This window comes from Leptopilina boulardi, unplaced genomic scaffold (genome assembly GCF_019393585.1).
Source record: "Leptopilina boulardi isolate dan_hultmark-lab unplaced genomic scaffold, ZJU_Lbou_2.1 LbouV2_341, whole genome shotgun sequence".
NCBI lineage: Eukaryota > Metazoa > Arthropoda > Insecta > Hymenoptera > Figitidae > Leptopilina > Leptopilina boulardi.
This window is the reverse complement of record NW_026137909.1, coordinates 4,178,816-4,200,278: the sequence shown is the minus strand read 5'-3', so window position 1 is coordinate 4,200,278 and position 21,463 is coordinate 4,178,816. Positions and strand designations below refer to the sequence as shown.

At 21.8% G+C, this 21,463-nt stretch overlaps 1 protein-coding gene across 1 annotated transcript; it reads left to right on the top strand.

The window, feature by feature from the left end:
• The first annotated feature begins 1,883 nt into the window (after nt 1-1,883).
• On the top strand, nt 1,884-17,670 carry LOC127285744 (mutS protein homolog 5-like). Its single transcript, XM_051311891.1, has 13 exons — nt 1,884-1,995; nt 5,439-5,598; nt 5,816-6,345; nt 6,815-6,985; nt 9,853-10,057; nt 10,518-10,719; nt 10,847-11,080; nt 11,180-11,318; nt 11,413-11,782; nt 15,270-15,482; nt 16,847-16,990; nt 17,187-17,251; nt 17,330-17,670. Exons 1-13 carry the CDS (start codon nt 1,958-1,960, stop codon nt 17,490-17,492), a joined length of 2,634 nt encoding a protein of 877 aa, XP_051167848.1. The 5' UTR covers nt 1,884-1,957; the 3' UTR covers nt 17,493-17,670.
• Nucleotides 17,671-21,463: the final 3,793 nt, after the last annotated feature.

Below are 21,463 nucleotides of genomic sequence, written 5' to 3'. Positions count from 1 at the left end.
ACTTTTTTTGAGTTAAAATAATAAAAAAAATTTCATGTCAATAAATTAAATATGAGCACTTTTTTCACAAAAACTGTAACAGTACTTTCTCGGAATTAACAAATAAGAATGCAATTTCCATTTGGAAAATTAATAAACGCTAAAAAATACACGACCTAAGATTTACCAATCACGAAAATAAGAAAAAAAAATTTTATTAAATATTTAACATATTGATACTGCTTTACTGATTGTGACAGCCCTTTGGTAGATTATGTATTTCACGTGGTTAGCAACAGCGCCAATCTCCTCCTTTCGGCAAAACTGCGAAACGTCTGGTGACATATATAACCTGCCAAACGGCTGTCATAATGAGTAAAATATGTTATGTTGAAATACTTTTTTTTTTGTTATTTTCGTGATTGGTAAATCTTAGGTCGTGTATTTTTTAGCGTTTATTAATTTTCCAAATGGAAATTGCATTTTTGATTGTAATTTCTGAGAAAGTACTGTTACAGTTTTTGTGAAAAAAGTGCTCATATTTAATTTATTGACATGAAATTTTTTTTATTATTTTAACTCAAAAAAAGTTTTAGCTGGTGTATATCTTGCCAATAATCAATTATCCATAAAGGAAAAAGCATTTTACCTTCTTGTTTTGAAGAAAAGGCTGTTGAAAATTTTCCAAAATTTTAGTTTCAATGTAGATGGCGCTGCCCCACTTGGACCTGGTCTTAAGGTGCTTTTATACCTCCAGTATTTTGGTCAAGCAATCGACTGGCTGGATTGAATTTTCACGGAGAATCACTGAATTTGATTGGCTCTAACAAAATTCAATTTTCACGTTGAAAATGTGATATTTGCGAAAGCCAATTAAATTCAGTGATACAACCGTTAAGGTGCTTTTATACCTCAAATTTCGATCAGATGAACATTATTTCTGGACCGTGAAAATTCGTGAAAAGTCATTTTCACAGCGGGTATTTTTGAATTGTTTTAAACAAAAAATGTTTTTTTTTAAGAAATATAATATTAAATAATTGTTTTAATATGTAAGAACACTTTAAAATAGTGATAGAAAAATGATTGAATAATTTAGCAAATTTTGCTTTAAAACGTTTTCTGCTACAAGAAAGTGTAAAATGACGATGTTTGTGAAATGGTTTGTACAGTGCTTCTTCCTTGTGAGTGTCTCTCAGAGTTTTGTTTATGTTTTGTCGGTTTTTTTAACTTGTAATAAATAATGAGTGCTGAAAATAAATCAGCACTGTACAAACCATTTCACAAACATCGTCATTTTACACTTTCTTGTAGCAGAAAACGTTTTAAAGCAAAATTTGCTAAATTATTCAATCATTTTTCTATCACTATTTTAAAGTGTTCTTACATATTAAAACAATTATTTAATATTATATTTCTTAAAAAAAACATTTTTTGTTTAAAACAATTCAAAAATACCCGCCGTGAAAATGACTTTTCACACATTTTCACGGTTCAGAAATAATGTTCATCTGATCGAAATTTGAGGTATAAAAGCACCTTAAAAATTCAATCCAGCCGATTGCTTGACCAAAATAATGGAGGTATGAAAGCACCTTTAAAATAGCCTTTTAAGGTACGGTCATACGACTTTTGGAAAAACCATTCTTGTCTTTCTCTCTCCTAAGACAGAGGCATAAGATTGTCTCACTCTGCATTTTCTTACATTTCCCAAAGACGGAAAATGCAGAGTGAGACAAACTTATGCGTCTGTAATAGGAGAGAGAAAGACAAGAATGGTTTTTCCAAAAGTCGTGTGACCGTACCCTTAGTATCACATTTCAAATGTTCTATTGCATTATGGATTCAACACTTATTAATCGCGATACAATGTTTCCCCACCCTGGTTAAACTTTTTATCATGGTTGAGTTTGAATTGTTTACATATCGTATAGAAAGTTGTTACAATACAAGGACATGAATTTTATTTGTAATTAAAATGAAACCAATAACAGATGAAGAACGAGAAATTTTAGTGTACGTTTTCAATTGTTTTCTTTGTAATGTGAAAGTTTATTCTTTTATTATGTATAATAATTGATATAATGTAATTATTTGTACACAAATTAATTCCACTTTTGGAATAGAATTTTTTTTTTACCTTCTTCAGAAGACAAGAAGGAAATTTTCAGCATTAGAAAAAATAATAAAATTGGGTCCGAAAATGAGTGGATTAAAGTTGAAAAATTAATGAAAAAATGAATAAATTTTTTAAATATTTTTCTTAATTTTTAATAATAATAATAATAATAATAACAATAATAAATACCTATTTGGAGTAAATACAGGGTTTTATTTTTTTTTTTTTATTATCAATGAATTTTATGAAATATCGTTTTGAAAATTTAGTTTTTTGTATTTCAGGCTTCAAAGTGACACACTTTTTTACTTTTTTGATACTTTTTTTCGACATGGATACTTTTTTAACTACTAATTTTGGCCAAAAGCCACTAAATGTTACTTTTTTCTAAAAAATAATTTTAAAAATGACAGAAGTCGAGAATTTTAAATTTTAGCGAATTTTTTTGATTCCTAAAATCTCGCCAAGTTGATGATTTATTATTGGCCGCGTTAACTACTGCTTTATATAATTATTTTTTACACGAATTTTCATTTTTTTGGTAATTTTTATTTAACAAAATTTTCATTTTACAAAATTTCTCTTTACCCAACTGTTTTTTTTTTCAAATTCAGACAATAATTGAATTTTAGAGTATTTTGAATTGAAAAATGTTTTAAATAATTGAAATGCCAAGATATTGATTAAAGTTATTAAAAATAATTATTTCAACAAAAAATTTGAATCAAAATTTTTAATAATAATTGAATTTTAGAAGATTTTGAATTATTTTTGTAAATTAGAATTACTAAAAGTTATTAACAAAATTTCAAATATTAATTGAATTTTATGAAATTTTTAATTAAAAAATGTTTTATTTAATTGAATTTTTGAATCATTGAATTAAAATTATTAATTTAGCAAAGAATATTAGACACACATTTTTAAAAGTAATTGAATTTTAGAAGAGTTCGAGTTAAGATTTTTAGAAATAATTGAATTTTTGGAGATTTTTAATTAAAATTATTATTATTATTATTATGTGAAAAATCATTTTTATGGAATAATCATACGATTATGCCAAAAAGCCAAAAATTTAATCGAAATTTAACAATAGATTTTTTTTTTAAATTAGGAGAAAAATGATGTTAATTATATATTCCTCAGTAATTTTTCTTTCAATTTTTTTAGACAAGAAAATATTTATTTTTTTATTTCTATAAATTTGCATTAAATTTAATAAATAAATAAATAAAATTAAAAAATGGTTGAAAAGAAAGAATCATAAATTTTTTTTTATCTAAAGATGTTGAAAATTTTTCTCAATTATATTCTTAAATATTCTAAATAACATTTTTTAAAAATATTTTCATGAATTATTCGTAATAAAGAATTCTATTTTATTTATCACAAATAGTTGGTTTGTTATTGAGTTTTTATATGCTAAAGTAGTACATAAAACAAATTTAGTTTTGAATTATTTTTTTGAAAATATATTTATTTTACAACATTTTTTTAATTATTTGACTCAATTGATGAAGAATTGATCTTAAATATATTTTTTAAAAGAGACTTTTTTGTGCCTTAAAGTCAATTCGAAGCCTAATTCAATCGAATTTTTATTTTTTTTCAGTTTTCATAAGAGCGAATTCTATTGTAATGGTATTTCAATAGTCAAAAATTTAATTATAAAATTATTAAAAATTATTTGAAAAATTATAAATTAATAAATATTAAAAATAAAATATAAAGAATTGAGTTTAAATGAATGGAAATATAATTTCTGAAAAAATAGAAAGAGAAAGAAGATATTCAAAGGTAACACAATGCAAATGTAAACAGGACAAATAATAGAAAGAGAAGGAAGATATAAATTCAAATAAAAAGAAATATTAATTAAATTTAAATTTAATGATTTTATAATTAAATAAAAAATATATATTACCTAATTATTTTCAGATTAATAAATTATAATTTTACATTTTTTTAAAAATATTTATAAAATAAAAATAAATAATAAAAATTATTTAAAAATTAATAATAAAAGTTAAATAGTTATAAAATTATTATTTTTTAATCAAATAAAATTAACAAAAATTTGAATTTAAAACCTCTTAAAATTTATTATTTTTAAAATTTTCCAGCTATAAAACTTTTTGAAATTTAATAATTTCAATTAAATAATTTTTACGAAATTTAATGATTTTAAATAATTTTTATAATATTCTTCGAAAATACAATTATTTGAAAGCATATTTTAATTAATCACTTTTGAAATTGAATTTTTTATCTATAATTTTTAATAAGTAAATTCTTCAACAGAAATGACCAAAAATTTTTATTTAAAAATCACTTGAAGTTCAATTAATTTCGAAAATCTGAATTTTGTAGATCATTGAAAATTCAATTACTTTTAAAAAACGTTGTCTAAAATTATTTTCAAAATTATTTTCAATTATTTTCAAAATTATTTGAAATTAAAATTTGGCTAAATAAAAGTTCTGCTAAAGAAGAATTAAGATAAATGAAAATTTGGCTAAATAAAAGTTCTGCTAAAGAAGAATTAAGATAAATGAAAATTCGATTAAATAAAAATTCAAATAAGTAAAATTAAATCAATAGAAAAATTCAATTTAATAAAATTGCCATTAATTAGAAATTCTTTGAAATAAATATCTGTGAAAATTCCGTTACATATAAATTTCGTTAATAAAAAATTCTGTTAAATAAAAATTCGCTAAAGTAGATATATGAAAAATAAAATAAATAGAATTTTCATTAAATGAGAAATCAATTAAACAAACATTCTTCGGTAAGAAAATTCCATTCATTATGAATTTTACTTTATAAAATCTAATTAAATAGAAATTCAAGCTTCTTGATATCGAAACATGAAAAAAAATCATTATTTTTAATTTGAATGATTTCATTTTGCGGTTTTTTGCAAGAAATTAATTTACAGAATATTTTATTGTTAATTTAATTGAAATATTTTTTATTCTTTTGCATAATTGGCTAAAAATTGATCAAAATAGATTTATATTTGGATCTGAAAGTTTTTAAAAATGGTGTTGGAAATCTGGAAATGTGGGATTTTAAAATCAGTTTGATTTGCATTATTGATAATAATTAAATTTTCAAAGATATTTACAAAAATATTTAAATAATTGAAATTTTATAAAAATAAAATTAAAAATGTTTAATATATTGAATTTTTGAAAAAAATTTCATTAACATTTTTGAAAATATACAATTGATTTTTCAAAGAATTTTAATTGAAAAAAGATTTTTAAAAAATGAAAGTTACTACGATTATCCTGCATAATTTTAAATAAATAATTCATATTAATTAATTTTAAAGGCGAACGCAATTTGAAGCACTTTTATACGATGATAGTAGCGATGAAGACGATATTGAAGAAAAAAATAATTCAGATTTACCATCGAATTCTCATTATCCATCATCTGAGAATAATGTAAATTCCTCAAATTCTGAAGATTCAACTGAATGTTCCGAAAATGTTAGTATTAAAAATCAATAATAATTCGGTTGAGAAAGAGAGAAAATAAAATTAAGAATGATAAAATAATAATAATAAATAAATAAAATAGAAGATAGATAAATTAGATAGAATTAGATTAGATAAAAAAAATTACGTAATTTATTTAATTCCTTAACTTGTTTAAAACAATTTTTTCTAAATGATAAAAAAAAATAATAAAAATGAAAATCTATAGGTGATCTTGTCAATGATTTGGCAAAATGAACATTTGGGTGCAGCTTATTATAATGTATCAACTTCAGAACTTTTTGTCATGGACGATGTAATTGACAATAATATATTTGAAAAAGTGAGAGCTCTCTATAAACAAGTAAATCCAAATACATTAATTACTGTTGGTGGATTGGCAGAAATTTTTTTTGAAACATTAAAATCTTTAGTGACACGTGACAATTTAGAAGCATCAAATGAAAATACAGATGAGACATCAAATCAAAATTCTTGTTCTCTTAAAATATTATCAAAAACTGATAATATTGCCGATTATTGTTTAGCAAGAGTTCAAAATTTAAAACTCGAAGGTGAACCTTCAAATGCAAATTTTGAAGAGAGAAACGCTTATCTCAGTTCATTTATAAATTTCAATTCACGAGCTTTGATATACGCTTTGGGTTTACTATTGAAATATATTGACAGAGAATGGCATAGACTTTCAACATGTGAAACAGAACAAGCAATATTTATTAATATCACCAATGTTTCTTTGTAAGATTTTTCATAATTTACGGTTTTTTTTTTCAAATTTATTATTGAATATTATTTTAGTGAAATTTGAATGCTTGGATACAATAAGTGGATCGTTTACACGCTCTAAAGGACAAATTTTCCAAAATTGCTTAGATTCGCATGAAACTGGTTTTTCAGAAGTTTTTGTGATCTCCGGTATACAAATTTGAAATCAGATTTTCAAAATTTTAAATTATTTAAATTAAATAATTGATTTTGCAAACAATTCAAGTTAATATATTTTTTTAATAATTCACTTTTAAAAAATAAAAAAAAGTCGTGCAAACCTCTTAAAATATTTTCTTTAGGGCCAGGAAAAAATTTTTAATTTTGACTTGAAATCAGAGAAAAAGAAAATAATATTTTAGTGTCAACTCTGCTCTCCTTATTGTATCCAAGATTGTATTAAATCCTATATTTATATAATTAAAAAGTTTTATTAAATTAGGGGTGATTTGATGATGATGGATGAGGACTGTTACAGAGCTTTAAATGTCATTACAACTAAAGATCATCCAAGCTTTTTTAAATTTGGAAAAGATAGAATTAAGAAACATACAGTTAGTCTTTATTCTCTCTTTAATAATTGCCAATCACGTCTTGGTGCTCAAGCTCTTTGGTAAGTTTCATAAATAAACAAATCAGAGCTATTTTTAATCGAAATAATTTTTGTTTACATATAAAAAATTAATAATTTTAATATCAATAAAAATTATTAATGATAATAATTCAATTATTCTACAAAATATCTTAATGATATCTATAGAAAGGGAGAAATTTAAAAATTAAAGATTTATCACAATTTTGTCACCTCACCGTGACGTATTTATTCATTTGTTCTTAATTATTCTATTTTTGTAGGAACAGCAAAATATTTATAAATAAATATTAACCCTCAACTGGCACCATGGGTCCAGTAGACCCGAGCATTTTTTTTCGAGATCAAATTGAAGCAGGAGGATATTTCATAAAGAATGTTTATTATTCAGATAACTTCAAAAACAAAAATCCCTCGAAAAAGAGGAATACAATTAAGAATGTTTCATAAACAAAATAAATCTAATCTATTAAAGATTATTTATCTGCATTGGAAATTTTTTTTTATAGACAGGGTGTCTAACGGTCAGGGAAGTCAGGGAATTTAAATCGTCAGGGAAAAGTCAGAGAATTTCTTTAATTTTCTGGAATTTTTTATGAATAAATTAAAGTAACTATTAGTTTCAAATTTTTTTTTACTTTTTTCCCAAAGCAAATGCAAATTAAAAAGTTGGCCTTCACACTCAATTATTAAACATGTGATATATCTTATATTCATTAAATAAATAATTATTTACTACTATTTATTGAATCTAATAAATGATTTTTTAAACTTGGAACAATTAATTAATTTTTTCAGTAAAATATTTGGTTTTTTAATATAAATACAAATTATTCGATACAATTTTATTTTATCGGTTCAATTTGAAATAAAGTAAATTATTCATTAATACAAATAATTTATTATTTAATGCTAATACTCACATTTAACTTATAAAAATTTTTACGGCGTCGAATATTAAATTATCGAATTTCTATTTAGCAAAATTGTATAAAGTGGATTTTATATTATGCAAAATTTTCATATAGAAGAATTTATATTTAACTAAAATTTGATTTAAAAGAAATTCTATTTAGCATAACTCTTATAAAGCATTTTTTTCTAATACTTTTTTAAAATTTTAAATTAATATAATTTTAATTTAACAAAATTTATGTCTCTAAAAATTGACAAAAAATGAACTAAGTAGAATTTTTATTAAATAAGAATTCTGTTAAATAAGAATTAGTTCGAATTAAAAATTTTCTTTAATAAAAACTTTGTTAATTAAGAATTTTGTTAAATAGAAATTCTGTTAATTGTGGATTTATTTAATGACAATTCTGTTAAGTAAATATTTTGTTAAATTGAAATTGTAATAATTTAATGAACCTGAAGTCCGCAACGTTTTTAAAAACGAAAAATTAAAATAGAATGATTTTTTCAAGTCATTTTATTATTAATTTTGAGTTACACAAACTTTTAAGAAATTAATCTTTTTATAAAAGCCAGTTACCTTCGAATAACTTTAATTTTATGCTAAAGTAATACATATTATCTAATTATTTTTTCGTTTTCGTTTATAAAAACGTTGTGAACTTCAGTTTCATATAATTTAAAATTCGATGTACTAGAAAATCTGCTTTATATAATTTTAATTTTACTAAATAAAAATTTGATAATTTAAGATTTGACGCTGTAAAAATTGTTTTAAATTAAATGTTGAGAATATGTAAATACGTCCCAAATTAGTTTATTTATTTCATTTAAATATTTTATTTTTTACGAAACATTATTTATTTGGTTCAAATACATAATATGAAATTAGTGGATAATAGACAGATAAATGATTTAATTGTATCAACATAAATTTTACTTGATCAAAATAAAATTTTTTTAGTGTAATTAAGGTCAGGGAATAGTCAGGGAATTTTTTTCCTAACAGTTGTTTGACACCCTGATAAAGAAGATACAGAATTTTTTATTATTCACATTATATTAAAATTATTTTTTAAATTAAAATTTCTTTTTAACCCTTAACTGGCACCCGTGAATCCAGTAGACCCGAGAATTTTTTCTCGCTCAAATTAATTGAATGTATTTGAATATTTTTTATATTTTAATATACTAGTTTGACATATTAGTAATTTTCTAAGTTTTTTCATACAACTAATTCGATACAAAAGAATAAATTAGCTTCAAACATCAATAATTATAAATTTTTAAATTTAACCTTAAAAGTCACATTTTATTGTGCAAAATAAATACCTTTTTTGCAAGTCCTGTTGTTTTAGTAATTTTTTCCTTAAAGAATAATAGTATAACTTTAAATTTTTAAGTCATAATATTAGAATTTAAATAACTCATGAATTTTTAAGTAAAAATATGCAATTTTTCGTTTTTATTTTTCACAATTTTTTTTAACTAACTTAAAATAAATTAATCCCTGTAAAACTAATGAAATTTTAAAAAACACATCATAAGCTACCTTAGATTAAATTTTTGTGCAAAAATATTCAATACCGGCTGTACAGTATACGTTTGAATATGTCGGGTCCAGCAGACCCGTTGTGCCATTTACGTTCAAATTGTGCCAGTTAAGGGTTAATGAAAATAACTAAAAATTGCATGTTTTAATGTTTGTTGATTGATTTTTAATTAATATTTATTTTAATTTAAAAGATTACATAATTATTGTTAACTTAATTGTTAATTAATGAATTAATTATGAATCAATCAACATTGAAACATGCAATTTTTATTTATTATTATTAATATTTATTTATAAATAGTAAATACATCCCGGTGATGTGACACAATTGTAATAAATCTTTAATTTTTTTTTTTAAGAATAAATTATATTTAATATTTTATTATATTATTTCAAAGATATATTTTTTTAAATTCAGGAAGATTATGCATCATCCTACAACAGATATTGAAGTTTTGAAGAAAAGACACCAAGTGATTGAATTTTTTCTTAACCCTGGTAATCTGTCAGTTGTCGATAGTTTAAAGAGTTGTTTAAGATGCATTTATCGACTTTCACCGTTGATTATAAATAAAATTTCCATATCACAAGCTAAATATGTAGATTGGAGGAAACTCGATCAAGTAACGATTTGTGATAAAAATTTATATATATTTGAATAATATTTTTTTATTTATACAAAAATTTGATTATGTTTTTTAATAAAATCTTCAGCAACAGAAATCATCAAAAAATTTCAATTCAAAATCATTCGAATTCAATTATTATTTTCAAAAATTTTAATTTAAAACCTAAAATTTAATGATTTTAAATTAAAAAAAAAATTCTAAAATTGAATTGTCAGAATTTTTTAAATTTGTTAACTTTTTTAAAATTTTTAAAATTTACGTCTTCAATTCTGAAATATTGGAAATAAATATTCTTGATAATATTTCTATAGAATTACTCTTATTAAGTCGATCTGAGGACTGTAAATATAATTTAATTAACTGAAAAATATTCAATATGTGAATTTGAATTCGATTTTTTTCAACAGGACAGCAAAATGATAATTTAAATTTAATCACCTAAATTTTATTTTAGACGATTTCAAATGTCATTCAAATATCTGAAATTTGTGGACAATATCGAGAAGAGATTTCAATGTTTGATGAATTAGTGGAAAATGTAACTCAAACAACATACTTGGTCAAGTACTTTCTTGATCTTCTTGTTGATTTTGAAATGACTCAATTGAAAAATCAATTTGTTTTAAATACAGGCGTTGATCCTCTTTATGATGAATGTTAGTTTCTAGTAAAAAAAAATTTTTTTTTTCTATTTATAGAAATAAAAATTTGAATTTCATTATTAATTTATTTAAATATATTTAAAAATTAATTGATATTAATTACGATCTTTCCGAAATTTAGTGGCTCATATTTGTGATAATTTACCACGTACTCTAAGTGAATGGGGAGCAAAAGATATACCAATACTTCCAGAATCCGTTGAGTCTTGTTTGATGGTTTATATTCCCAATATTCAATATCTTCTTGCTATTACGCAATGGAAAGATGGTCCTCCAGATAATCCACAAATTCAAGGTCTTGAATATAAATTCACCATTGAAAATGTTCATCACTACAAAAGTCCTGCCGCTATTGGTAAATACTATTTTTGTTTAATTTAAAACAAAGGTATTTCACATTTTGTTTAAAAAAAAAATTAAAATAACCATAAAAATACTTGATACATATTTTTAGAATTAGATGAAAAACTTGGTGACGTAAAAATTAAATTGGCAAAACGACAAAATACAATAATGATGAAATTGGTAAAGTTTATTGTACGTCATTATCAAGAAATTATGAATGCTATTCGACTTTGCAGTGAACTTGACGTGTAAGTTTATTTACTTTAAATAAATAATAAAAATAAATGATAATTTTTTTTTTGCCTACAAAATTCGTTTAAAATATATTTTTATTATATTTAGGATGTTATCATTTTTTATGGTGGCTCGTGATTCAAATTATGTGAAACCAGAAATTGTTGATTCTCGTTTAATTGAAATAAAACAGGGACGACATCCTCTTAAAGAATCATTTGTAACAAATTTCGTTGCTAATGATATTTATTCTGGTGAAGGATATAGTCTTGTTAAAATTTTAACCGGTCCAAATTCTTGTGGTAAAAGTGTTTATCTTAAACAAATTGCACTTATTGTCTTTATGGCTCACATTGGAAGTTATGTGCCTGCTGATTCTGCGACTATTGGTATTGTTTCACGAATTACGGCACAAATTATTTCCAATAATAGTATTTCATTATTAAATGCAAGTACATTTCTTCAAGACATTCGTCAGGTTAGTGAGAAAAATTATTATTATATAATAATAAAATGCTTAGTCTGTCCTTCTGTCCTAACTTGAAGTTGGCCTTTTCTGATTTCACGTGTGTTTTTAAATAGTAATCTTATGACGTGTCAAATTTTGACAATTCTTTTTCTCATTTTTGCCAAAGTTGTATAATTGTGTTTCCGAATTTCGGAATAAGTTTCTTTAAAATTCCAAATTCGAAAATTCAATTCACGAAGCTGAAGTACACAAAATCTACCAACGAAATTTTTTTTAAAGTTGTATATTCATTCAAAAATTGTATACAAATACAAAAAATTTATGATGAGAAAAAAGATGCGCCAGGAAATTTCGTACAAGATAGTAATTTGAAAAAAATTAATTTTTCAAAATTAATTTTTAAGGTACCAAGGGCCAACGAATACCTATTAAATATTAATTATAAAAACACAGGCCTCGAATCAACTTAAAGACACAAAAAAGTCGTTTTAGTCGATTTATATCCCCAAAAAAAGTGGATTTGTTTTTTAATTTAACAAAAATATTTTCCATATTTTTAAATAAAAATTTTTTTTTTTAATAATAATCCTTTTCGAAGGGTTAAAGTTGAAATTTTTAGAAATAATTAAATTTCAAAAGATATTGTTAATTTTCAAACAATTATTAAATTTTACAGAACTAAAAATAATTTATCAAACAATTTTTGGAAAACATTTTTTAAATTTAATTGAATTTTCAAAGATTTAAAATTGAGATTCTTGAAATTAATTGAAACTTTAAGTGTTTTGTAATTAAAATTTTAGATGATTTCACTAAAAATTTATTAAAAAATGCGGATAAAATACAATAATTTGAAAATCATTTTTAATTGAAAAATGGTTTCAGATAGTTGAATTTTCAAAGAATATTATTAAAATAGTTAAAAATAATTGAATTTCCTTAGAGTTATAATTGAAATTATTAAATTTCAAAAAACAAATTTTCGATTGAAAATTTTAAAAATAATTAAATTTTAAATGCTTTTAAATTCAATTAATTTTGAATTCAAATTTTTAAGTATAATGAAATTCTATTTGATTTTAAATTTGGAAAATAATTGAATTTCAGTTCATTTTAAATTGAAAATTTTGGGAAATAATTGAATTTTAAATGAAATTTTGGATAATAATTTAATTGAAGTTCATTTTTGATTGAAAATTTGGATAATTACTTCGAATAGAAATTTTAGAAAATAATTGAATTTCAATTAAAATTTTTCAAAATAATTCAATTTTAATTGATTTTAAATTGAAATTTTTGGAAAATAATTGAATTTCAATTAATATTAAATTGAAACTTTTGAAAGTAATTGAATTTTACTTGATTTTGGATTGAAAATTTTGAAAATAATTGAATTTTAGTTGATTTTAAATTGCAAATTTTGAAAATAATTGAAATTCAATTGTAATTTTGGAAAATTATTGAATTTTAGTTGATTTTGAATTGAAATTTTGGAAAATAATTGAATTTCAATTAATATTAAATTGAAACTTTTGAAAGTAATTGAATTTTACTTGATTTTGGATTGAAAATTTTGAAAATAATTGAATTTTAGTTGATTTTAAATTGCAAATTTTGAAAATAATTGAAATTCAATTGTAATTTTGGAAAATTATTGAATTTTATTTCATTTTAAATTGAAAACTTGATAAATAATTAAATTTTAAATTGAAAATTTTGGATAACTAGCAAAATTACACGCGCGTCCAACTTTGGATCCAATGGTTATTTTAAAATAATAATAATAATAATAATAATAATAATAATAATAATAATAATAATTCTGCATAAGTGGAGTATTAAATTAATAATAGGTATATTTCTAATTTTCACGTTATCATTTATTTATACACAGAAAAAAATGAGTTTGATGTTATATAAATAAATAAATTTAAGTAAAAATTTTAAAATATAAATATTAAAATTTTAGAAATAAATATTTTTGATAAAGTCAATGTTCGATGAATTTTTTATAATCTTTCAAATTACAAAAAATTAGTTATGCTAAATATTTTTTCGTATTTTCTATAAATATTTCGTTGCAAATGAAAATTGTAAATTTATGTTTTTTTTTCAAAAAATTTAATTAACTGATAATTAATAAATATTAAAAAATTATGTAATCAAAAAGAAATTTAAATTAATTGAAAATTATTAATTATATTTTAATAAGTATTAAGCAATTAAAAAATATTTAAAAATTTTGAAAAAGTAAAACCTAAAACAAATTTGTAATGTTTTAAACTTTAAACTTAAATTAAAAATTAAAATCAAATTGAAAATTTTTTAAAAAAGCAAACTATTTTTATATTGTTTATAGATAAAAAAATATAACAATTTAATAATTAATAATAATAAATTTGTGAATAATAATATATAATAAATAATAATGAATAATGAAAAGATAATGAAAGATAAATAATAATTATAAGTTAAAATGTTCTAATTATCTGTAATAATCATTATATTTAAAAAAATGTATATATAATATAATAAATTTATAAATAATAATAAAAATTATATTATAATTGAAACTTTTTTTTCTATAAATACCAAGTAGGAAATATACTGGTGCTGCACACAATGAACAATATTTTTTTTTTTACTTTAAACTGTCACTTAGTATATGACTTAATTAATGACGATGAATAAAAATATCCGTCGTGTTAACCATAAAATATTACGAAATCAAGAATTGTCAAAATTTTAGAAAAACAAAAGGAACAAAATACGACTAACTTCAAGTGTGGACAGACGGAATGAATGAATGAATACGGAAATTATTATAGTTAATTAATTAATTAATAATAATTAATTAATAATAATAATAATTATTGGATTTTTAATTGATTTTGAATTAAAATTTCGGGTAATAATTGAATTTTTAGTTTATTTTGAATTTAAATTTTTAAAAAATAATTCAATTTTATTGTGATATATTTTTTTTAAATTATAAACAATTGTTAAATTTCATAAAAATTTTAATTGAATAATAATTTTGTTATAATTGAATTTGTGATCTATTTCATTAAAATTATTAAAAATAATTAATTTAGTGAAGAATCATTTTATTTCAAAATTTGTTATATAATTGAATTGAAGAAGATCTGAAGAAGATCTACATTTTATACTAAAAAAATTTATTTCATTTACATTTTTTTCCAAATGTAAAAAAAAAAATGTCGCATTTTATTAAAATAAGTCGATAAAAGTCGTATTTTTGAAAAAAGTCGGAAAAAGTCGTATAATCCGAGGCCTGTAAACATATAATTTTCATTATTATCATTTAATATGTAATAATATTCTAATAAATTAAATTATTATTGATAATATTAATCTTTAATTTCTTTATAACAAACAATCAAATAATCAATTTTGCGCGCGTTTAATTTTGCTAGTTATATAATAATTTATTAGATTTTTAATTTCTTTTAACTTGATATAATTATTTGTTTAGATAAATACAGCTGTGCATTCAGCAAATTCTAATACCTTGGTAATTATTGATGAATTTGGAAGAGGAACATCTGAAATAGATGGAGCTGCTCTTTTAGCTTCTGTTCTTAAGTATTTTTTGGATCGTGGAATTGAATGTCCTCATCTTTTTGTTGCAACTCATTTACATAGAGTTCTCGATCTAATACCAAAAGGACCATTAATACAACCTCAGGTTTCAATAGTTTCATATTTATTCGATATTTGAAATTCTGATTCTTTATGTAATTATTACTAAAAAAAAGTTTTTCTTTCATATAGAGTAAATGCACTAATTGCAGCGTGATTCGAGTGAAAACACCTTTGAAATAGAAAATTCGACATTTCTATTATATAAACTCAATTTAAGACTTATTAAACTAAAAGCTTATGTTATTTAGATATTAAAAAAAAATTTTAACTTTATAAAAATCGATTATTTAAACAAATATGAGAAATTACAATTAATATCGTAATTTACTATTGCGGTGCATTTGTATCAGTTTCGGTGACCAAAATTACGTGTATTTTAAAGATACTTTGCCCGCTGAAATTAAAGCCAATGGAAATCTTAAAAATGTTTCAATTGCGGCGAGAGAAAAAAATTTGATATCAAATAATTAAGTTAATAATTGTTTAAATGTGCATCTTTACAAGTAATTGTATCAAAAAAAGATTAAAATATTTTTTTAAAATGATTTTGCAACAGTTATATTAAATATAATAGTAATAATAGTTATTTTTTATGAACGCGCCGTAATTGGTACACTTATTCTAGAATGATTTACATTAATCTCTTATTAAAAATAATTTTTTTCCATAATTTTTAATATTATCATTATAAATAATAATCGAAAGATTCAATTAGCAGATTTGCCTGCATTGTTTACGTTGGGAAATTTTTAAAAAGGAATTTATAATTTAATCGAAATTTTATAAAACAGATTTTCTATTTGATCGAATTTTCATTTAATATAATTTCTGGATTGCCACCGACATAGGGAAACCTAAAATTGTTATGGAAATTTTTTTTAGTCATGAAAAACCTGGAAATGTCAATGAATTTGATGAAATATCGTTTTGAAAATTTAATTTCCTGTATTTGAATCGAGAAAATCTCAAGTTGACATCACAACTTTTTATTATATATATATATATTATATAAAATCTGATTAAATAGAAATTCAAGCTTCTTGACATCGAAACATGGAAAAAAATAATTATTTTTAATGATGCCTGAAACTTTTTACTGGGGGGTTTTTGGGGTCGCTGATTACGAATTTGAAGTTGGTTTTTAAAAATAATTTTTACGAAATTTAATGATTTTAAATAATTTTTGTAATATTTTTCGATAATACAATTATTTGAAAGAATATTTCAATTAAAAACTTTTGAAATTTAATTAAAATTATTATTTATTAATATTAGGTAATATTTAGAATTGATTTAAAAAACAATTCTCAATTATTATATATGGAATCAGTGTAAATAATAATGTAAATAAGGAAAATAAAATAATTAAAAAGTAATAGATTTTTGAGAATATGCATAATTTTTCAGACATTCGAATTTCTACAACCAACCGATGAGAGAGAAATTGTTTTCCTTTTCAAATTAATAGACGGAGTTTCAAAATTAAGTTTTGCTCACGCTGTTGCTAAACATGCTGGTTTAAATTCTGACATTCTCAAACGAGCTATGGAGGTAACGTATTTATTTTAATTATTTATGTAAAATTATTTAAATCAACGTTTCGTTATTTAATTATTATAAATTAGCCTTTATAACTACAAATATTTATTATATATCTTTTTATTTTGTCAAATATTTATATCTAATTCAAATTCAAGTCTGGAATTAAAAACTTTTTATTCTTCAAAAAAAAAAAAAAAAAAAATAGGTTTACAAATGCCAAAAACAAAATCAATTGCCATCACATTTGGAAAAATCTTCTCGAAAAAACACGTAAGATGCTTTATTATTTATTTGTAATTGTTTTCGAAATTTTATTTTATAAATGTTTATATTTATTTTCTTATACAGATCAAATTTGATTATTCAAAGAATTTCCAATTCTAATGCGAGTAGTATTAATTTAGAAGATTTAAAAATTTGGACATTAAATGTTATTGGATGGACAGACAAGAAATTAACAAACAATAATTCTAAGTCCACTTCATCTTCATCAAATGAAGGTACAAAATAAAAATAATTTTATCTCATTATACAAATACTTAAGAAAGTATAATTTAAATTGTATTTAAATAGAAAAAAAAACGCTTTAATGTGAAATTGTTACTATTTTAGTATTATTAATTAAATTTTACTAAAATTAATTATAATTTATTAAAAATGTATAATGTACGCAGAAAAATTAATAAAATTATATTAATTAATTGCGCTAAAGAAATAAAATTTTTCTGAAAGTAAATTGAGTAGAATTTTTTATTTAAAAGAGAATTTAAATAAATTAACATTTAGAAATATTTAATTATTTATATAAACGTAAAAAAAATGATGAAAATTTTTTTTAGACATTTATTCATTGAGTAGAATATTGAACAGAAAAAAAAATATATTTTTTTTATTCTCAAAAAAATTAAAATTATAAAATTTTCTTGTCAAATTATAATTTTGTCACGTTACTGTGACTTATTTAATAATAAATTTATTTTTAAATAAATGTAATATTATTTTTAATTAAATGTAATATTATTTTTAATTAAATAAATAAATATGTTTGTAAAATAAAATTTGTTTATAAATAAATAAATACCGTTTATTACATCACAAATGATGGAAAATAATGACGACTTTTATCGTTATTTTTTATAAAAATTTGTAAAAGACGTACAGCAACATTTGAATATTTTTCATCGTCATTTATAAATTGAATATTACTGTCAATCCATTTAGTAGGTCGTAAAATTCTCTCAACTATATTATTGTATTCAAATGAAGTGACTAATGATTGTAATTCAGGACACGAGAGATAAATTTTCACTCGATATTGACGAAGAAATGAATTAAATTCCCAAATATCGATATTATCAATATAATAAACATAAGACAACATATTTCTCAATAAAAATTCTTCCCTCGCTCATTCAGAAAGCGATACATTAACAATTATTGATAATTTGTCACTAAAAAGAAAAGAACTATTAAAAAAAATACAAATCTCGAATGTACAATAATTTCTCGAAAAAAAAATGTATAGACAAAAAAGAAAGTATTTTTGTTCGATGCTGCGTTATATATATATATAGAAGTTATGCGGGACATTTTCTAATAAAAAAAATCGCCTGAAATTAGTCTTGTAAAAATTTAATTAAATTTACAATTTTCTACCATTTTTGTGTGAAAAAAAAACTTTATGGAGAATTTAACGAAACAACGCTGTCAACTCTACAATGAAGAATTTTTTTACATTTATATGCAACAATACAATGATTTAATTCATCATGTTGAACAAAATGATCAAATTACATTTAATATATGTTCGAAAAATGATTTAAATGCCATTATTTATTATCAACAACTTAATTATGATGATGATGATAATAAAAATGGCAACGAAGAAGAAAATAGTGAATTAAAATTTTTTCAACATCCATATTTAAAAAAATGTTATTTTCGAAAAGGTGCTTACTGTTCGTGTGTAAATTATTTAGACAGTGAAAAACACATTTGTAATGCATTTCCAATTATGTTGGGTTCAAATTTAGATTTACAATTAATTCATTTAGCACGCGAGGAATTGTGTTGTTTTCAAATATTCGATAATGAAAATAAACGACGTAAATTTTTAAATAAATGCAATTGTAAAGTTGATTATAAAAATTCACCGCCACGTGAATTAGATTTTAATGATTTAACATGTTTAAAATTATTAGACGCAATGACGGAATCAAATTATTCCGATGCATATGGTTATTTTATTATTGGTGGTCGTTTTTGTTGGTTACCATTTTTATTGACTAATAATCGTGAAATGTTTCATATTATTTCAAATAAAACAATTGTCAAGAGAAGTCAAATAAAAAAAACATACATGTCAAATAGAAATTTTTTCACATCATCATCATCATCAATAACAGGAAAAAAAATAAAATCCAAACAACCAATTGGTGATAATAAAGACAAATGTTTTATTCGTTATGTTTATGATATTCATGGTAAAGGACATTTATTTAAATATGAAAAATGTCCAGATTATAATTTAAAATTTACATATCGTGACGATAAGGGAAATGATAATATCAATGAAATTAAACCAATTGACTATACTATTGAATCAAGGCACATTAGTTGGAATTTATCATTAATTAAACATATTTTTTTCTATTTAATTGAATCAATACGACCAATTGATGATCTATCGAATAAATTAATTCTCTCGCCATCAATATTATTACGACGCTATCTTTATCGTTGTAAAAATAATTCAAATCTTGTTAATATTATTTACAATGGTTTATGGAATAAATTAATTTCAATGACTGCCGAGAATACAAATTTAAAACGTGATAATTCACAAAATATTGCCGATTATCAAATAAAAAATAAAAATTTTATACATGAAATGCAATGTGAGAGGAAAAAAAAGAAAAAATTAGTTGAGAAAAAAATTTTAATTTCAACACGTGAAATGTCAAATATTTATCGTAAACCATTAGCACATCAAATGGGACGTCGTGAATTTTTTTCAATAGTCACACGTATTAATTCATGTAAAAATAATAATATTAATATAATACCTGAAAATTATTGTGGTTTTTTGTGTTTACTTGAAAAAGGAACAAGTATCGATGCATTTAATCGGCAATATTCATTATTACCCGATGTTATTGTGCCACATTTAAATAATCAATTGAATTTAAATAAAATTTTAGATTTATGTTTAATGGAAAAAAATTATCAATGGTCAATGGAATTATTATGTAAATGTTCACCATTTAATGATAATTGTTCGAATTGTTTAATATTACATAATAATAATGAAAATTATATTGTTGTTAATGGTGGACTAGCGACACGTTATAAAATTATTATTTCCAGTAATGAAATATTTTTTAATTTCTTTTTTTTTATTAAAAATTTAAATTCATTTATCGAAATTGTACGTTGTGATAAATTAATAATGTTAAATGAAATTTCAGGCGTTCCTTTTAAATCAATTAAATTCAATGATTATAAATTATATTTATCTGTTTATGAACTTTATTTCTATTTTTCAGATTTTATTAATTATATCACTGTTTATGGACCACAGTGCACTGAAATACATTTAAAATATCTTCATTATGCAAAAATTAATAAAATTTTACATGGTATTAATTATATGAAGAGTCGTATTAATATGTCTGATTATGCACATCTTGCATTATTTGCAGTTGAAAATGTATGTTTCTTTCTTTTTAATCAAAATGAAATGAAAAATTCTAATGAATATTTGAAATTAAAAACAATTTTTGCTTGTGATCCATTTTGTACACAGGATGGATATTTAATGCGTTGTGGTTCTGGTGGTAAAAAATTTTTATTTCTACGACGTTTCTATTTAGAAGTTGTTTATGATAATCATTGTAAATTTTTACCAGCAAAAATTTATCGTCATCAAAATTTTCATGAATTAGTTGAATATATTTACATTGGTGAAATTCAATCGTCAAATGCAAAACTTGGAATTCGTAAGACACAAAAAATATTTACATCAACATTAAATCAGGGTAATGGAAATTATTCACATTTGATTTATGTAAATTTTGAATATGAATGTATACGTAAAGCGGAAAAAAAGGATCTTTATTTTACATGGGCAATTTTACAGGATCCTGTTGAACAAGGACAATGGATATTGTCAATTGAAGTTTATATTATGCATATTAATAACTCATACGATGGTCTTAAACTTTCTAATCCTGAATCACAAAAAGGTTTGGCAAATGTTGCTATTGATTTGGATAAACGTTATCCAGGAATGAATGTTGATCTTGTTACATCGGCTTTTACGATTATTGGTCGTAGTCCTATACCACAATTATTGCGAATGAATGAGACTAATGAAAAAAACAATAATGAAAATGAAATTGCAAAAGATAATGAAATGTGTGTTTTACGTAATGTTTGTTCTGATCATAAAAATGTGAATTTAATGCGTTTTGATAATTTAAC